The following is a 20,931-nucleotide window of genomic DNA, read 5'->3' on the forward strand; positions in this document are numbered from 1 at the left end:
ATTTTTACCATTGACTAGTGCTTATTCATTAGGTACTAGTAACTTTTTAAAGATACTAGTTCTTATTTATCATTAGATACTAGTACTTATTCTTTAGGTAGTAACTTTTTAAAGACACTAGTTCTTATTTCAATCGTAACTAGTATGTATTCTACTGTTACTAGTAACGCAATTAAAATGTATCACTAGTCATTGACTAGTGCTTATTAGGTACTAGTAACTTTTTAAAGATACTAGTTCTTATTCATTAGATACTAGTACGTATTTCAGTAGTAACTAGTTACTATTCTACAGTTACTAGAAACACATTTCAACATTGTGTCAGATATCAACTATTCAGTTATGAGTAGTATGTATTCCAATAGTGACTAGAATCTTTTTACATTTTACTAGTAAGTATTCATTAGATACTAGTACTTATTAAATATTATTTAATCGATACTAGTAGTTATTCATTAGGTACTAGTACTTATTTATTAGACACTAGTATCTTTTGTAACTGTTACTAGTAACAAATCTTATACTAGTCACAACTGCTTTTTTACTCATCATATGTTATGACTAGTCAGAATGGCCACTGTAGAGTTAAATTAAAAATATTACTAGTAAAATAAAACTTTTACTACTCTTAAACTCTTATTTTAATTGATACTAGAATCTAATGAATAAGTACTAGTATCTTTATTAAGGTACTAGTACCTAAAGAATAAGCACTAGAAGCCAAAAAGTACATATTAGTACCTAATGGAATAGATACTAGCAGCTAAAAAAAAATAAGCACTAGTAGCATGAAACTAGACACTAATATGTTTTAGATTAAACTTAAAACAGCTTGCCATACATCACCTCTAGCAAATTATTATAAAATGCATCTGTATTTTGCCCAGACTCGTTAAACCACAATTCTACAGGACAATTGTTGCCCTCGGGCTGTGAAAAATCTACATCCGTTATCCCAAATAATTTGTAATGGTGCAATTCAGCTTTAGAACGATTAGTAACTACATTTCATAGGACAAAATGTACAAATGCCACTACAGTCATCAAAGTATTTCTAAAGTTAAGGCAATGAATGATCAAGTTTAGTCTGAATTGATATAAATACAAAACTCTAATTCTACCTTGAATAATGTCCTATGAATTACTTAAGATCTAGAAATACCATATTGGTTAATCTGGTCAATTGCAAGAAGCTAAACAAATAATTATTAAGATCAGCATAATATCAAAATCTCTAAAAAATGACCATTATGAAATAACAGTTTGTCCTTTGTTGTGTGTTGCATTTCAACTAAGACTGTACAGCTATGAAAATTTTGTTTGGCATCGGCTCATATTCTACTACTAATGATTGATCTTCAATATTCTTGTTTTGTAGACAAAAATAATTGTGCTATTCACCCTAAAAGCCCTTAATTTCAGTCTTCTCTATCAGTAAGTGCTTCTCTCACAGTTCATGACGAAAAATATACGTTGAAAACACCATGAGAACTTGAGGTACAGCTAAAACATTACAAAACTACAGCAAATATTCAGCAAAGTTCAAGTAAAAACCCAGCTGAGATGAGATGAGTGATGTTTTAGCGTATTTTCATCTTCATCCATTTAGCGCATTGGTTTTTCCTTGTAGAGTCTTTCTCAATTTTGCGATTTTTTTTCGATTGTTTGGTCTTCATAAAATTCCATTGATTGTTCTTAAGCAAAGAGTTTGATTTCTAGCTCTATATCATGATAACAATTTAAGAGGCTGTAAGAATCTATCAAATGTAAACTGCGTTCTGAAGAAAAAAGTCCAAAAAATGTACGAATTAAAACAAGTAGCGGAGAAAACAAGAGGGATCTAAAAATCATGAGAAAATATAAACCACTTTGATTTTTAAAGTGCAAATTATCTTCTACTTAATCTCAAGATTCCTTGAGACACAGATAATGGTCTTTATGGAAAGTGCAATTTGAGATCAGCACAAGTGAAAATTTCAAAAATAGAAAAAAAGTGGTAAATAAGCCTCAGAATCTACATCGTACAAAAACCGCCACGTCCCCAAGGCCGACTGGGTAACTTTCCAGAAACGTCCCTCCATCAAACACTTGAGCATTGTTAGTGTCCTGCCACTGAAAGTCACTCTCCGGGAGGTATATGTCTCTTTGTAAAGCTCCTTTTTCAGTAACTGGTGCAACAAGGACCTACAAAAGCAGAAGAAAAAAACTTCAAACTTCAAGTATACAATAGCAGGGATCACCTTGAAAGCCCAGTTTTGAATATGTAGCCTAGCTAGACTGGAAATCGAAAGGCTATAGGTTCAAACCCACAGGGATGATCTATAAACTATCACTATTGTGCCATTTGGTGATCACAATTTCGCCAAATAGGACTTCATCAGCATTTTTGTTAATCCTTGAAGGTTAGGATTTGAATTTGGTTTCAGTAACTACAAGGCCACACTTACTATTTAAGAAATGTATTACATGAGGTGATTAATCCCGTTTATATTCTGAATAAATGTGTGATGAAAATTTTGTCACCAGAATAGTACATGCATACCACATGCACCACTTGATTTTTGTAACCGTGCATACTTTGTACACATGCACAGGTCGCACATTTGAATTGAATTTGTTTTGCACTAATCAGTAGTTCCACAAGGTGGCAACACGGGCTGTTGTTTCACAGGAAAATACGAAACTAAAGAAATGGAACAACAACAACAAAATAGTGGAGACTGCAACAACAACAGACGCCTGCATTGACAAGCGCTTGTGCGAAGGGGTTATGAGAGAGCTGCAACTTTAGTTTAGAAGAGTACAAAGTAGGGCTGCACGATTAATCGCATGCGATATTTAACGAAATATCGCATGCGATTAATCGTGCAGCCCTAGTACAAAGACATATTTTCGGTCAATATGAGGGAAGTAGTCATATCCTTCATAACTTCTGAAATTTTCTAGAGCGCATGTATTGACTGCCTGCATTCGTGCAATCAAGTGGCATATACTATGAAAGGCTACACGTCAACTGTATGAATACGCCAGGGTTGCCAGGTCTTTGTAACAAAACCAGCTCAGTGTTCCAGGGGAAATTATGTATAAAAAAAATATGAAGTATTCTTTGGGCTTTAGATGCTAGGTGGTGCTATGGAGTCATTTTAGTTGAAAAAGTTTACCGGACACACAATAGCATAAGAAACAAACAGCCTGAGAGAGATTTCAAACCATTGACCCACATTGCTATAGTGAGTGAATGTTTGTGGGAATTTCCTCATTATAAGCAAAGAGTTTGCGGGAAAAAGTAAAATGATGTGCGCTGAAATTCTGGCTTTGAAAACCCTTCATTAACTAACATCTCGTCAGAACTTTAATTGTCGAAATCAACACTGAAAACATATAATCTACTGATTTCAGGTTAGGGCTGGAGGTTTGGGCTGTATTATTCCAAAACCAACAAATGATTCAGAAATATGTCCTACTTGGTAAAATCACAGTCACCATGTCTTCGAGCAGGGCACTTAAGCTCAGGTTACTCCTAAATGGGCTAATTATTAAAAAAGTGACTTGCACATCTTACCGTTCTACCTTCGCAGCTTACCTCATTTCCAATGAGGAACTCATCATCAATGGTGAACATGATTGGATCATTTGGACTGAGCCACCACAGCGGCCTGTAGATGGGGTTTCCGGTCTCTTGCCATTCCTCTGCGTATTTCAGTATCAAAGGAATGACAAAGTCATGGTGCTTGGCTATGTAGAATCTGGTGAGGTTTAGGACCTAGGAAGAAGGTGAAACTGTCAGTGAACACTTAATAAAACGTATATGAAAGAGGATGTGAGTTTTTGTTCAACACCGTTCTCATCTAGTTCTGCTGTGGTTTGTTTCTAACATTCCTTGAGAGGTCATATCCTTCAGTTAACATCCTAGCCAGCCTCTGGTGATGGAAACAAAGCAAAACCACGTTCATAAAAAATGTATTCTTTAGATGAAAAAAAGTTTCATGAGATTAATTTTGAATAACTGCCTGAGTTCGGCCTAATTTTAAATGGAGAAAACAGGCCTGCGGCTTCCATTCCCTTTTTCCTCCTATTTAGACCCAACATAGTCATTGGATCTCTAATGGGTGTTGGGTAATCGCACAAAAGCTAGTACATGCACACACACACACACACACACACACACACACACACACACACACAGCCTGCAGAAGGCAACAATCCAAAGAGAATGGAAAATAACGGCAAGTAAGCCTTTCAGTATGATCAACACATTTAATATTAATAATACTAATGAACTATGATTTAAGAGGGTTACGACTGTCCAGATGATATCCATGAGCCAAGATCAAAACCAACGAATGTTCCAATACCATTTTCTCAGTTCAAATAGACGTCTTAGAGTTATTAAAAGGATAATTCACCCAAAAAATCTGTCATCATTTATTCACCGTCGTGTCGTTCCAAATCCATCAGACTTTTTTCCTCAGAACACAAAATGAGAACATGTTACGACTTTTTTCCATGCAGAGTCAGTCTGATTCGAGAACGAATCATTTAGATGATTTTTTGGACCTGATCAACTGATTCAGTTGAAAGATACGACTCAAAAGAATGATTCTTTCTTTTATCGGGCAACACTACTTCCCTCATGAACATTCCATAGGCAGTCGGAGGGATGTCAAGATTTTTTTTTTTGAGAATATCAACATAAATTTCAGTTGTACATATTACTTTTAGAATATGTTTTTTTTGTTGTTGTTGATTTCTTGTTCTTTATGAAGCCTGAAAGGTTCAGTCTTCTTCATTTTTTCCCTCTTTGGCCACACACACATTGCAGCTAAATTTGTTGGTCACTTCAAACTACAGTTCTTAATTATTTTCTGTACACACAGTTCAGTAATTTATGGGAGTGATAATCATATTCTACAAATGAATTGACTCCTGAAAAAAATCAGGCTGTGGTAACCGCATTTACATAAATTCTATGCAGTGTGTATGGAAACGAACTGAACAACTAGCTGTTAATGATGTATTTAAACGTGTATCAGAGTTCTGTCTTTTCTGTATGTGCCGTGCAAGAAATCACAGGGTATGCCTGACTCATTAGTGTTGCCTGATCTTGCTAACAAACAAACAGATAAGAACAAGCCCACAATAAACTCAAACCCAAACACGTTATTTTGGAAATAAGCCACATATGAAAATATTGCGACCTCCCAGGAGAAAAAAAAGTGCACTTCCATAATGTACTTAAAGTGCTCCATTTTCACGCACTAATTTTGTACTTCATATACTCAAACTTATTCTTAAAATAATCTTAGAAACATCTGAGTGTACTCATACTTCATACACTAGTGGGTTTAAGTGTATTAAGTGGTATCTAACATTTTATTAATACAGAGAAAGTATGTCAAAAGCCCATTTTAGTTCATATTCATGGTGTCCCAAAATAGCACAGTTAGATTGAGTACACTTAGATATTCTTAAGATCATCTTAAGAAGTACTAAAGAATAATTTGTAGTATATTAATTACAAAATTAGTGCGTGAAAATAGAGCACTTTAAGTACATTTTGGAAGTGCACTTTCTTTTTCTCCTGGGCTGCAACTGCCTACTTTATTAACTCCATAAAATGGATTGCTTTATTGGCCAAGCCCAAACAACAAGCCCAAAGATGCTTAAAAATCATAATTTATATTAATTTAACATGACAACCCTTCAAGAGCGTCCACTGCAAAGTAGCCTTCCAGGGCGAGGGTGAATAATAAATTTTCAGAATTTTCATTTTAAGTCAACTGTCCCTCTACTTCCTGCTATTTGACCATTTCTAGCAATTAAATCCATTGAAAGATTCACTCCTACCAGGGATTAGAAAAAACAAACAAACAAAAAAACAATGACCACTACTTATGCTAGTCTGTAAAGTCAAATCACTAATGAAACCTGTAATTGTCTCTGGAAATGTTCTTTTCCTCTTATCCAACAATTCATTATCATTCCTGGTGCAGCGGTTCTCATTACAGTTGAGATTGAGAGTCATAAATTTGAAAGAGACGCTAATGCAGACCAGATGGACCCTTAACCACAGGTGATGTTGGGGAAAGGCCAAGCAATTACACCATGAAATGCAAGAAAAATGGCCACCTGGAGGATGCTCTGTGCCGGTCCTAAACTCAAACCGGGCTCTTAGGGCTCAAACATATCAGCGCTTGGGACTGAATATTCTGGCGTGTATTTAGGTAGTATTTTGAGGAGGACATTGTCATGGTACACCATGGAGTGAATGAGTATTATGTTTCCAATGTTATGCTAGGAGTGTAAAAGAAACCGTCTTTAATTCTGAGGCATTTAACTCTCAATGGTTAACATATTGCGCCCAGTTTTGCTTCCTGAAAACTCAAGTCTTTCTTATTGTATGACCCACTTGGCTCCATCTTATTCCCTATTTTCTGACCACAACGAGAAAGGAACTGAAGTGAAAGCTAAAACCCGGATGGGGCCGAGGACCCGCCCTTGTGGCACTCACCCATTCCTTCTCAAAGACCCATGGAGGTGTCTGGAAGCTGATGACAGGAAGAAAAGCTGCGATTCCAAGCCAGCGAACGAAAAGCTCGTCATCGGCAACCAGTTCAGCAGAGAGAGAGCCTCCTGCGATTGACAGTCCCACAAATGCATTCACATGTCAAGAAATTAATTTTTTTTGTGGACAATAACGATTTTCTAGCATTGTGATATTGTTTTTATTAGAAATCGGAAGCAAAATGTGCTTAACCCTATAAAGCCTACTGTAACATATTTGATACACAAATTTCTAAGGCCTGTAAATTATCAACGTGATCAAATCTTGCTGAAAAACCTGTTGTACACAATCTACTACATGCCTTCTGTCGTCAAATTGATAGTTTATACTTTTTTATTAAGTAAAATGCTTTTTCATGTAATTGAAAGTACTGTCATCCCTCTTCAGTTCATGGTATATGGTAATCAGTATTTACTGATTTTTATAAAGTAAATGTAAGAATAACTTTTATCTTGTTAGTAATATTTCAAGATGAACACTTACTGGACTGAAGAAACTACATTTTATGCAAGTAGTCTGTTATATAAAGATCTCATTGATTTCTATTACGAAGCTATCTGAATTTAATCTTATGTTTTGGCCATATATCAGCATCTTCACCAAATTGCATATTTTTGCTCAGTTTGGGCCTCTGAACAAATATAAGCTCCATATTTTCTCTTTCATAATACGTGGGCCATAAACCCCTGATTTATCAAATATGATACACATATGCAAACTGTTTTTTTAGATTTTGGCTAAAGGATCCATAAACTGTTCAGTTTCAGGAAGATTTTTCTAACATATGATGTATTATTACAGTATTTTGAGAATATGTGAGGAAAATGTGCTTAACTGTCAAAGTAACAATGCAACAAAGTAACAAATCTAATAGTCCTAAAAACAGGCTTCATTTTTAACAGGCTTAAAATGTAATAACCCCCCCCCCCTTTTGATTAACTGGTCAAATGTGACCTGGGAATATTCTGGACATATTTTATGAGATTTATTCGTATCATACTGTGTACTGTACAACTGTGTGCCAGTGGTCTTTTGTTTTTGTAAAGGATTAAAGAAGACAGTTGATGAAATTGGTATGAATTTTCACAAAAAATACATGTGTATTTATGCACGTGTGGGCAGGTATTACCTACTGCATCAGGAATGAAGAAATTATATCCCAGAAGACTGTGATGCAGCAGGGATGGAATGATGCCCTTCAGGCCAGAGTAACTCCAGTCTGACTGCAGCGCACTCATACGGATGAAGAGCGCTTTGTGTCTGGATCTGTGCGCACAAAATCGGCCAGTTCAAAAACAATTCGAATCACCTACAACACAATTCCAATTTGTTTTCCAAATCCAGTATTTTTTTTTCTTATGGGAAAGTCTGTTTTTTCAAATGAGTGACTGTCTACTTGACATTTTGGATCTTGTTCAAACCATAATCGATATCAGTACCTTGCCATGGAAATTGTACACAAACTGTACAAGCCAGAACAAAGCAAAGAGTCTTCTACAACAACAACGAGAAGTAACTATCATTGTGGAAAGAGAAGATGGGAAACTGCCTCTTGCTACACATGGTATATCCACAGTGCTGTTAACATGATACATCATTCATAAAATCTTCCAAAACTCCATTTTAACTCCTTCCCCACCAGCATTTAAAAAAAAACAAATTAAAAAAACCTTGCCAGCAACCACCAACATTTTTTATTATTTTTACAAAACTTTTATGGCCCCCAGAACTCGCAATATGTCAAAAGAAATAACAGAGCCTCTGCTTTTATTCTAGTTTCATGCATTCTTCTTTTAATCAAGACTTGAATGTGGGCAAGTTTAATTAAAAAAGCAACATTTTGAACAAAAAGCTGAGAAAATCGTGTCTATGTCTGGATTGGATTCAGATCGATGATCAAAACATAGATGGAGTTGATCACTTCCATCAACACCCCCAAAACTTCACAATCCTAAACCACTTCCTGGGGTCTACATTTTTTATTTATATGCTGTTTAATGCTTGATGATCACGTTATTTTACATATGCATCTGTTTTCATGTGTAATCGATTGTTTCTGCATCTTCTTCACCGTGTTTTGATCCAAATGTTCAGTACTCATCAGAAGATGTGTAATAGCACCTCCTACCATGCAACAGTGAAAACACGGAAAGATGGAAAATTCCGTCAATGGCGGGGAAAGAGTTAAATAGATTTTAAATCACATGTATGCATGTGGTTTGGATCAGACTTGTAAAAAAATCAGATTTGGTGTATTTTTTTGGAGGTTCAGACGACAGATTTGAGTCGGACATGCCAAGAATGGATTTTGGATTTTGGTTCCTTGTCTGAACAAAGTCTGTTAATTGTTCCCAAAGTTGTAGGTTGGTCATGATTTTGCCAAATGGGGCAAATTCTTGGATTGTCATGTTCAGTTGATCCTTGAACAACATTCTGCTCAAACAAACTTAACCAAACTACCTGAAAATCCCAATCCCAGCCCTGACTCTAACCTAAAACCTCACAAGGATGTTGATCCATGCACTACTTGGCAAAGTCACAGTAATTGATTGGGATTATTTAAAACATTCAACCAAATACCTTGTTCCTGAGGTCACAATGGTATTTTCCCCTATCCTCTCTGCCAGGTCAGCCAGAAGTCTGATGTATTCATCCCCAACCCATGCCAGAAGGGGGCGCAGGGCCTGTTCCTCGAAAGGGTTTCCCTCACCGCCTTCCAGGATGACATACTCCATGCCCAAATGGCTATGTAAGCTGTCCACGTTGTCCAGAAACCAATTTGTGGCTTCTGGGTTGGTGATGTTGAGCTTCACACTATACTTTCCTTTCCACTGAGTCAACAGAGGCACCTTATGAAAGAGAAATCATGTAAAAATTAAAAGTAAACAATAATAATGCACAGATAAGCATATGGGTCAAGAACAAAGAGTGTATCAATGAAAAAGAATAGGAAAAATCTCTAGTTCAAAACGTGAAAATTCTTGGTTTCATATGGCTTTGAAGAAACTTGTATACAATTTTCAAGAAAGATTTAGTTAAATGTTATGTACTGTAACTATTAAGTAATAACAGTACTTTCCTTACACCTTTAATACATATGAATGTACACCTCTTTCATATTTTCATATATACATTTTTTGAATTTTGTGCCGGATATCATGAACTTAAATCCTAAAAATAATAAAAAATCAAGTCAAAGTTTTTGGGGAGTTGCACCACATGACATATAACCTGATAAAATGATTTAATAATACTAAAAATGATTTAATAATTTATTTTCAAGAATTTAATTCATTTTAATGAGCCCCCCCCCCCCCCCCCAGACTTTTTTTCCCCATTATAATATCAGGACAGTTGTACCACCCTGACCATTTTTACTTTATGCCCCAAAAGATCAACATTTTAATTTTTAATTTACATTAAGAAATGTACAACATATTCATAGGAGACTTCAAGCAATGTATGTTTGCATTGCTTTTTTTTTTTTATTAATTAATAGGTCCAGACAAAAATGGCATCAAGCAGGATTATTATTAAGTAACTAAAACTAAAACCATAAAAAGTAATATATTAAGGGATATAAAATAAAACCTAAAATTGAAATGTTCCCTTTAGGTTGAAGTACTAATAATTAAAACTATATAGACATTTAAATAAAAAACTAGAACTTTAAAATTAGACAGACGCAGTGACAAGCAATCAGTCAGTCTTACCGGTCGTCCCTGTGGTCCTGAGGGCAGACTCAGCCAGTAGTCAATGCCTTCCTGAATGGAGGTCTGGAACTGCTGCGAGTCCACGCTCAGGTACGGGGACAGTGTGATGGAAATGTTTAGAAGCTTTACAAAAGGGAGGTCCCTTGTCTGTCTCTTAGACATCCTTTTCTTGCTATTGAGGTAGCTGTGGTCCTAGAAAAGCACAAAATAATTGGCAAATATATTAAACAGTTTGTTTGTTTGTCTAATGGCACCTGTTTAAAAAGTCATACATTTTGGTGCAGAAATGATACATTTAACCTTGCAAATCAAGCTTGTTCGATATTTCTGACCTACACAGGAAAATAAAAACTTGATGTTGTAAAAAAGTAAACATTTTAAGAACTTTCATTGGTATAACCTAGTTTAGGCTAATTCAGTCAAATAAAATAATAATTTGGAATATAATAAAATATTTTTGATATTGTAACATATTCTTTAGGTCAGGGGTTTTCAAACGTTTTGATACCAATGCCACCCAGATATGAAATATTAATGAACGCAGCTGTATATTTTCAAGTATGAAAAAAAAATGGTTTAATATAAATTTTCTATATAAAAAAATACCTTATGTATGAAGAAATGCTTTCTCAAATCTCTTATAAGGTTTATAATTTAATTCAGCAGTGCTTCTAAATCACAGTTAACAAATTAACCACATGACTTATAAAAACAAGTTTTTATTAGATCTGTGGTCCTTAAAAATGAGACAAGTGGCATAACAAAAGTCTTTATTATCAATTTGAGAGGTCTTCAATTTGAAGAAAGAAAAACAGACTAATATGTTATTAAACCTCAAAAGGCTGCGGTTTCATTCAATAAATGTGAGCGCTATGCATTTTAACGTCAAAACACGGTAGTTCACAATCAATGAATATTGCATGTGTATGATTGCTTATGATCTACTGTTGATGAATTATGGTCATGTTTACTTAATTGTATTTATATTGTAATATGCTATAGGTGATTGTGTGAGTGCCTATTTTATGTCCCTCACCTTTTTAATGCGCAGCTGGAAGTAGTAAAGCATATACATTTCAAAATCAGAGTCCTGTTGTATTTTCCGCATTATGCATACAATTTTTGGTTACATGAAAAACTGTAAAATCTAAACGTTATTTAAAGTAATTCACCCAAAAATGAAATTTTGCTTCAATTGTACTCGCCCTCAGGCTATATAGATGACAGATTTGGAGAAATTTTGCACCTCTTGCTCACCAATGGATCCTCTGCAGTGAATGGGTGCCGTCAGAATGAATTACAATAAATGCAATATTAAGACGTTTAAACTTTAAACCATCACTTCTGACCAAAATACAAGACCATAATCCATACACTGTAAAAAGTAATCACTGAATCTACTTAAGAAAAGCGAGTAAACATAACTGATTTTTACAAATTTGTAGTAACACAAATCAGAAAGTAATATGGTGTGGTTATTTCAATGCCCATAATACACTATGGGGGAGTATTAAAACAGATTATAATGGGCTGATTGTGGAAGAAATGTTAGATTGGGGACGGTTAGTATGTATTAACAATGGATGTTGTACGAGAATAGATGTAACTCATGGGCGTAAATCAGCTTTAGATATCACTCTAGTGTCAGAAAATCTAGCTAGAAAATGTGAATGGAATGTAAGTAAACAAAGTACAATGGGAAGTGATCACTATCCAATATGGTGTAAAATTGGTGTGGACATCATACAAACCTTGGTGGAGAGAATTCCAAGATGGAAATTTAATGCAGCCAACTGGGAGCTTTTTAAAGAATTGTGTCATAACAAGATGTGTGAAATAGAAGATGGTATTGAAAGTATCGAAGAGTTAAGTAAGAAAATAAGTGAAGTGTTAAGAAATACGGCAGAAGAAGTAATTGGCAAAAAGAAAACTATAAATAGTAAAAAAGCAGTCCCGTGGTGGAATAACGAGTGTAGTAAGGCAATTAGGGAAAAAAAATAAAGCGATGAAGAAAGCCAGAAAATCTGTATTGTTTAGTGAGTACATTAACTTTAAGAGAGCATAGGCAAAAGTGAGGAGGGAGGTAAGAAACGCAAAAAGAAATTACTGGAGAGAATTCTGTAATAGAATTGGGGAAGAAATTGTTTGGAATATGATTGGAATATGATTAGGAAGATGGGAGGGATTCAGAGAAATAACAATATTCCAGTGTTAGTAAATAATGGAAAAATAGCAATAAAAGACTGACAAAGCAGAGATGTTAGTGGAAGCATTCGTAAAGGTGCACAGTAATGGTAATATTTCAGATAATATGAGGAGATATAGGGAACAGAAAGTTAGGGAGAATGCTCACATTTATGTAAAGAAGAATCCATCAGGAAGTATGTTAGACTCAGAATTAACTTTGTATGAGTTAAAGAGAGCGCTTGCAGGGGTCAAACATACTTCTCCAGGCAAGGATGACATATGCTATGAGATGATAAAGCACTTATCAGAATTATCATTAAGTATGATTTTAAGACTTTTTAACAAAATATGGGAGACAGGGAATTTGCCAGAAGATTGGAAGCATGGGGTCATAGTGCCAATAGCCAAACCAGGAAAAGACAAGTCTCAGCCAATTAATTATAGACCTATTGCGCTGACATCAAATTTATGCAAACTTATGGAACGGATGGTTATGAACAGGTTGACTTATGTGATTGAAAGTAGAAACATATTTTCAGCATGTCAAAGTGGATTTAGAAAAGGGAGAAATACGATGGATTCAATATTGTGTTTGGAAGCTGAAATTCGAGAAGCTCAAATTAATAAAGAGGTGCTTGTGGGAGTCTTTTTTGATGTAGAAAAAGCTTACGATATGTTGTGGAAAGAGGGGCTTTTAATGAAATTGGAAAGCTTGAGAATTGATGGAAAAATGTATAACTGGATTCTGAGTTTCTTGTTTGGAAGAACAATTCAAGTAAGAGTAGGAACTGCTTTTTCTCAGATTCTCCCAATTGAGAATGGAACTCCCCAGGGAAGTGTTTGTTGTGCTAACAATCTGTTTTCTGTCTTTGTATTAACAACTTCAAGTTTTGAGTACAGCTTACTTGAGAAATTTAAGGCAATCTGTTTCCACACATTTGTCTAGTAATGTGAACAAAGCAGACTTGTTAAGAGAACTGTTTTGTTTGAGTTCTGTGCACTAAGCTTAACTTAAGTCTCTAAGTTGGCTGAACTTGTCAAATTGAGTTAGCAACACTCAAGTTTTCTGGTAACCTATACATATACACAAGTTACCTATACAAAGTTACAGTGAGTTTTATTAACTCAAAAATTATAAACTAATTTGCTTGAGAAATTTGAGGCAATCAGTTTCCACAGGTTTTCCAAGTAAGTTCAACTCATTACTTTTTACAGTGTAATAACTCTTCCTCCAGTAAAAAAAAAGTCCATCTCCTGTTGTCTTTCACATCAAAATCCACCAACATTTGTTTAGAGCTGTTCTGGACTGTTTTTGCTTGTAAACTGTGCTTGATCTGTGCATATTTCTCTCCTGATTCGGACAAGATGACTTTTTCACTGGAGAAAGCAATATTATGCACAGAGGAGTCATATTTTAGCTGAAAGCAATGGTTTGAAGTTAAAAATGTCTTAATAATGGACTTGTTTTGGGTTGGAGTGTTGTGGATTACTTGTAGATTACTGTGATGTTTTTTTTTTATCAGCTGTTTGGACTCTCATTCTGACGGCACCCATTCACTGCAGAGGATCAATTGAGCATATTTACATTTTTTTTGGTGAACTATTCCTTTAACACACTCATAATGTCTCACCGTTTTTACACCCACAGTTTGTAGTCTGCTTTTGTAGGCAGTCAGATATTACAGACAATGGCAGCCGTCAGCGTTAAAGTCTCAGAATTCGTATTTTGTTGATTATTTTAACAGTATGGAAAATATTACTGTTTTACCATCACTGAAAATAATACGTCAGCCCCTATTAATGTTTTTACCATGACAGTTGCTAACAGAGCCCCGGCGTCTGAGAAACTATAACAATAATGTAATTTATATTAATCATATTGTACAGGCATGCCGAACGCTGTGCTTATGAGGAATTTGTGCAATAAATAGTGAATACTGGCAAGTGTGTTTATAACCAAATTCATTCCAAGTCAAGCTGTTGGTTCCGCTTATGACTGTGTTATTTCAAGCTAAAATGGAAACTAGCAAAGAAAAAAACTGCATTGGGATTGTTTCCCCAATTGGAGTTTCGTATAACTGTCACACAAGGGAAAGTTTCCCACTGCAGTTTAGTGGTATGACTTTTATTCAGGTTGGGAAATGGGAAAGTGTGGTGCATGTATCAGATAGCACACATAATTATGCTTCATTGTGGGTTATCTGATATTTTTGTTATAAAGTCCCCAGTTTTTTGTAATAATCAAACATTTTAATTTTTAATTTGAGCCTATAGCCTATTTTTCAATACATATAGCTATTGCAATATAGCAAAATGTAAGTGTAATGGAAGGGAAAATGTGTTGTATGGAAAAAGGAACAAATATGAAAAAAAATTCAAAAGAGTAAAACCAAAGTCATGAGTTATTGTAATAGGAGGGCTGTAGTCAGCATTACATTGACGTTAATGTTCTGATAAGCCTTTTAAGTATTTTAGACATAGAGAACATTCTTTTCTTTTCTTTTTTTCTCTTTCACCTGCCTCTGATCTTTCTAGAGGAATTCAGCTGTGAAACGAACCGCTCAGTGTCATTTATACTGCTTTGAGATCAATCAAGCATGCATGCCTAAGAACAATGTCCTGATTAGTCAAAAAATTTAAACCAGCCTGTGTGTCATAAAACATAATGAGTTAATATAAACAATAAATCAAGACAGTCTAAAATTAAAAATTCTTAGGTATGCACAGATTATATTTTTTTCTGGCCGATGTCTGTTTTTATTTTATGGCCAAAAAACAATATGAAGGGCAATATTATAAATATATACAAGCCTTTTTTTTTTTGTCTAGATATATTTATTTATGATCTTAATAGCATTTCTGAATTTAAATGTATGTTGGGGGCATGAAGTCAGAAATATCAGGGTGATAACTGTCCTAATATCATAATAACCTATAATAATTATTATTATTAATTAATAATATGAATAATTATATATTACATTAATAATTAGTATTTCTTAGAAAAAAAATAATTTGCAAAATTGCTTCAGTGATTATTAATATTTGAAAAACTTGTCCGCTAAATCCAAGTCATGTGGTGTAACCAACATGCAACCCTGCAGATGCCCATGTGTTAATAAGTCTCTTATAATATCAGAAAATATGAATTTTTATGGCAAAGCACAGTTGTTCGGGTTGTAAAATGTCATGCGGTGCAGCTCACCAAAAACTAATGATATTTATGAATTAATTATTTATTTTTATTAAATTTTTTTAGGATAATATGTTATTACTTTTTATTTCATGGTTACACTACATGACCGTTTTAGACTCATTAAAATGATTAAAAAGGATATATTAAAGTTTTTCAAAATCATGTGAAACCATATAAACATAAATTTGACATTGTGATAAATGCCTTTAGCATGATATCAATAAGTCTCAGGTTGTAAAATGTCATGTGGTGCGACACTCCAAATAAACAAGTAATATTTATGAATATTATATCATATATAGAAATATTATATGTGTAAAATAAATAAATAAATAAAGTATATTTTAAAACATTCTTGAAAATAAAGATATATTCAGGGTGTAAGGAAACTCTTTTTATTTGATGGTTACACCACATGACATTTTTAGACTCATTAAAATGAAACTTTTGTTGAAAGAGGTATAAAAGTTTTCCGAAACCAGCATTAGCACTCTTATTTGTCACTGACCCAACTATATAATGATATTCCCCATAGCCCATGTTGGGGTCGTGGCTTAGTGGTTACAGCAAATGCTCCAGAGATGTTAAGCTGTGGCGCTCATGTGGGGAGTTCAGGTACAAGCCTTCAGGTTTACAGTCTGTTCATAGCTCAGCCGCTAAAACACAACCTATATATGTGTTCTGATAAAATATACACCTTGAATGCACTATAAACCTTAGATAAAAGCATTGAGAAATGCATAAAAAGTGGTAAAAAGACAAAGCTAACTTAACACAGATGGCCCACACTGGTTCAACATATCAGTCTCCTTAACACAGCAAGTATCACCTAACTGTAAACCAGTTCCCTGCTGGCATTTCAGTGAACCAGAGATGTGTGTCTTTCTCTCAGGGTTCAGATCCTGACCTCTCCTCACCGGCTGCAGATCCGCTTAGAAAAATGAAGCCTTTCATGTCCACTGAGCAGCTCGGACTTGTTTTGTTCTGTCAGAATGAACTTAACAGGCCAGCTGGTGGCTTTTAACGTGAGACGTTTCTACTTGAACACAGTGTTCCCGCGGTAACTCTGCCTGCTATGTACCTCCATATCGAAACGAAACATGTTTTGCCAGACCCTGGCCTGTGTTTGTGATTATAATGAGCCCTTCAGAAACCTCACCATCAACCGCATGAAAATGAACAGCGAAGTCTGTCATTTATGCACCACTAGTGGTCACTAGTTTGTTTTGAAAGTCATACAGGTTTGGTACAAAATGAGGGTGAGTAACTGACGACTGAAACAATGGTTTTCTTTTTTTAAACTGAGTTTTCCACCAAGTGCATGGATCAAAATAGTTTGGCGAATTATGTTTTATAATTCGGCTGAAGGCTACTAACAGTTCACAATCTGATTAAACAAAGACTTTTTAGTTCAAAATGTTACATATGCACAGTGCTTAATGCCTAAGAAGGATCTAAATCGGATTTGAATATACTTTATATAATTACTCAAGGTTGTGCACATTAGCTGACACTGATGCTGCTTGAATGCTGAAGTGAACTGTAAAATTTAACATTGATTTTAGCCTCGTATTCATATTGATTACTTAAAAAAAAAAAAAACACTCATTCTGTCATTTATTTAAACCAGATATCCACACTGGTATTTTTCTGTGGAAAAGAAAAAGATAACACTATGAAGAGAATTTTAGTATAATTTATAAACAATTTTTTTTTGTTGATATTTTAAATGAGATTTTATTGATATATTTTCTGTTTTCATTTTTCAAGTTTAATTATAGGTTTTAGTTTTAATTAATTCAGATTTACTTATGTTTGTACTTCAATTTAAACACAAATGAGAAATGTTGGATTGGCAGCTAGCATGAATAAAATGTTCTTTTCTCATCTTTTTAAATATTTTGTTTTATTTCAAATAATGTAGTTGTTTTTGTTTTTTGTTTATTTTGTTTTTATAAAAAATACAAATAAAAAAAAAATCTTTTTTTTTTTTGATCTTTTAATTTATTTAAAAATTGAATCAATTTTTTAATATATGTCTATAATATTTATTAATTTTAATTTATTCGTTTTAGTTTATTTTGTTATTTTAGTACTTCAGCTTGACGAGAAATGTTGCCTTGTCGACTAGCTAAAATAAAATGTTTTTTTTTTTTTCAGTACACATTTATTTTATTTTAATCAATGAACATGTTTTTTTTAATGGTTATAGTTAACCATAATAACCCTGTTACTGAGTTGTTGCACTTACTTGTACACAACCATACATAAATATAAACATAAACCATAAAAAAATCAATTGATAGATGATCATTTTCAACATGTACATGCAGAAGAAGCTGTCCAGTTGGCTCTGTGGGCTGTGCGAGCCGGTGGGGTGTTGAGGCGGAAAATGAAGGCCTGAAGGCCCGGAGCTACAACAGGTGCAGAGGCCGAGCCGCTGACGGCTGGAGATTAAACAGCACACTGAAGGTCAGAGATGGGGAATATACTGCAGATCACCACAGCCTCTCTGACACTGAATGACTTCAGCTTTCTCACAACCTATTTATTACGTGGGGTTCATTGTTCATTGTTTTTATTAGTGTTTATAAAACAACAAGCTACTTGATTTGACGCTTTTATATTATTGTTGCTTTTATTATTATTATTATTGGACAAATGATGCTGAAAATTCAGCTTTGCATCACAGGAATAAATTACATTTGAACATATATTCCATTTAAAATTGCCGCTGACGGCTGGAGATTAAACAGCACACTGAAGGTCAGAGACGGGGAATATACTGCAGATCACCACAGCCTCTCTGACACTGAATGACTTCAGCTTTCTCACAACCTATTTATTACGTGGGGTTCATTGTTCATTGTTTTTATTAGTGTTTATAAAACAACAAGCTACTTGATTTGACGCTTTTATATTATTGTTGCTTTTATTATTATTATTATTGGACAAATGATGCTGAAAATTCAGCTTTGCATCACAGGAATAAATTACATTTGAACATATATTCCATTTAAAATTGTGTTAATATTTTACAATATCACTTTTTGTGTATTTGCAGTGTAAATGCAGCCTTGATGAGCATAAAAAGACTTCTTTTAAAATCATGAATCCCCAGCTGATATACAGAACAGTCAGACGTTATTGTGTTGCAGGAAGCAGGCAGAGGGTGATTTAGAGCGCGTGACCCACCATGCTGGCGAGGAGAGCAGTGGAATGTTCGTCAAGGCTGATGACTCCCTCCCCCAGGTGATGCCGCTTCAGCCGGTTTGAGAAGGTTCTCAGCTCGCTCTCTAGCTTGGCCCCTGAGTCCACGTTTGCTAGAAGCTTCCAGAAAGGCAGCCTTCAGAGAAATATTGTATTTGTTAAGAGTCTTCAAACTCTAACACACCAACACATCAGGGTAATATTAACTAAAACCTTCAAAAATCATTAACAAAATAAAAATTTAATATAAATAATATTGAATTTATTGTATCTCAGCTAGTCGCCAAGAAAATATTTCTAATTTTCATTTAAAATTATATTAAGTATCAAAATAACTAAAACTAAATAATTTTATAACTTAAAACTTTATTTTAAGGCGTCCTTGTTACACATGTTACATGTACTTAGTATTATAATAAAAATAAATTTGGCATAATTACATGCAAGTAACCCTAAGCCAAAACCTAATCCTAACCCTAACCATATAGTACTGTAAGTACATGTGGTTAATTAATATTACTCAGTACTTAAATGTATAATTACACTGTAACAAGGAAAAAGTGGGACCATTTTGGATTAAAATTGAAATGAAAACAGAAAATATAATAAAAATAAAATAAAATATAATTCAAAATATTAACAAAAACTATAATAGCAGTGATACTAAAATAACATTGCACCATACGCAATAGTAAGGAATAAAAAAATCAAAATGTATATATATATATATATATACAGTATATATATATATATATATATATATATATATATATATCAGAGGTTGTGTTAGACTTTAACATTGTCCGGACAGGGTCGCAAAAATTCCGTCATAATCTACTATTACCCGCCATTTTAATTTTCATATTTTAATTATAATAACACATTTAATTGCTTGTATTTTTGTTTTCATTTTTAATAATGAACCTACAGGATGAGCATATAGGCTTATGCATTTATTTATTTATGATGAGAACAGATGAACAGAGACTGTGCGTCACTTTTCATGTTCAACAGCACACACCACATTGACAGAGGAGGCCACTAAAACAACAAAATATGCTTGGGCTGGGTAAAACGGAAAAAAAAAATCGATTTTAATAGATTCTCATTTTTATGAACCAATATCGATTCTTAAATCCCAATCGATTCTGTTTTCAGTTGATGAATGAACCGTACATAAGCTATAGTGCCTCCCATCCAGTAAATCGCAATAGACTAAGCTTTGTGCTTTGTTACTTTTGATATGAAACAAAGTCTCAGATTTCAAATTCTGTCCATTTTATTAGGAAATTCAAGCAATATATGCCCTTTTGGCGCTTTGTAATGTGGCGTGATAGATCGCTGTAGACACCTCAGATCAAGCGAAGCGGCAGCGCACATGAACTGATCATCTCTTTCGCTTTACTAGTGGATACTCGCCTGTGCACAACAGAGATTGTCTTACTATTGGGATATAAGAGGGTCTGTATTACTTACTATTGGAGAAAGCGTAACAGCTAACTTGGATCACATGTCCTTTAATAACCAATCACATTACAGCCTCGACGTCACTGAATTTCAGTCAGAGTTGTGCGACACGCAATCGCAGTTTACGGATACCATAGGAATAAATGAGAAATGCCGTAAGCTGAATCCCATGTTTCGCAAATAGTCAGTGGCTTCTTTTATAAAACGGCATTTTTTTCATAGTAAACTCTAAAAATAGTTCAATACAAAAGTATTGTTTAGTGTAAAACATGTTGAAGATTAGCAGATCAGCCGTTTCCTCTAAAAAGCTGTTTATTCAGCGTTGTGAAGCCTCTCCTCCATTGACATCCATTAAAAAAATAACGTACTGCCAGACCGGAAGCGTTAGCTTTAGCCGTTACGCTTTTTCGGCTAATGGTTGCAGGCTTGCCTTCTAGTGGCTTTGTTGTGCAATCAAAGGCATAGCAAAAGACTCGTGACAGTTTTATTTTTGTTCTGGAGCTGATGATCCCGCGCTTGTCACGATGCACACACACGAGGAACGAGGAGACGCTGGAGAATACTTTACCAAGACTTTATTTACAGGAACCAAG

The 20,931-nt window shown here is 34.4% G+C and overlaps 1 protein-coding gene across 1 annotated transcript in view; it reads right to left on the reverse strand.

Moving 5' to 3' along the window:
• Nucleotides 1–767: 767 nt before the first annotated feature.
• LOC107675292 (SITS-binding protein) overlaps nucleotides 768–20,931 on the reverse strand; it is a 41,031-nt gene continuing 20,867 nt past the window's right edge. Inside the window, exons 4-10 of the mRNA XM_016469591.1 lie at nucleotides 18,857–19,007; nucleotides 10,279–10,470; nucleotides 9,146–9,414; nucleotides 7,695–7,831; nucleotides 6,512–6,633; nucleotides 3,584–3,763; nucleotides 768–2,184 (exon numbers count right to left, since the gene is read on the reverse strand). Of these exons, the coding sequence (XP_016325077.1) occupies nucleotides 2,008–2,184; nucleotides 3,584–3,763; nucleotides 6,512–6,633; nucleotides 7,695–7,831; nucleotides 9,146–9,414; nucleotides 10,279–10,470; nucleotides 18,857–19,007 (1,228 nt within the window). The 3' untranslated portion in view covers nucleotides 768–2,007. The remainder of the gene's footprint in view (nucleotides 2,185–3,583; nucleotides 3,764–6,511; nucleotides 6,634–7,694; nucleotides 7,832–9,145; nucleotides 9,415–10,278; nucleotides 10,471–18,856; nucleotides 19,008–20,931) is intronic.

Source organism: Sinocyclocheilus anshuiensis, unplaced genomic scaffold (assembly GCF_001515605.1).
Source record: "Sinocyclocheilus anshuiensis isolate Anshui unplaced genomic scaffold, SAMN03320099.WGS_v1.1 scaffold532, whole genome shotgun sequence".
Classification (NCBI taxonomy): domain Eukaryota; kingdom Metazoa; phylum Chordata; class Actinopteri; order Cypriniformes; family Cyprinidae; genus Sinocyclocheilus; species Sinocyclocheilus anshuiensis.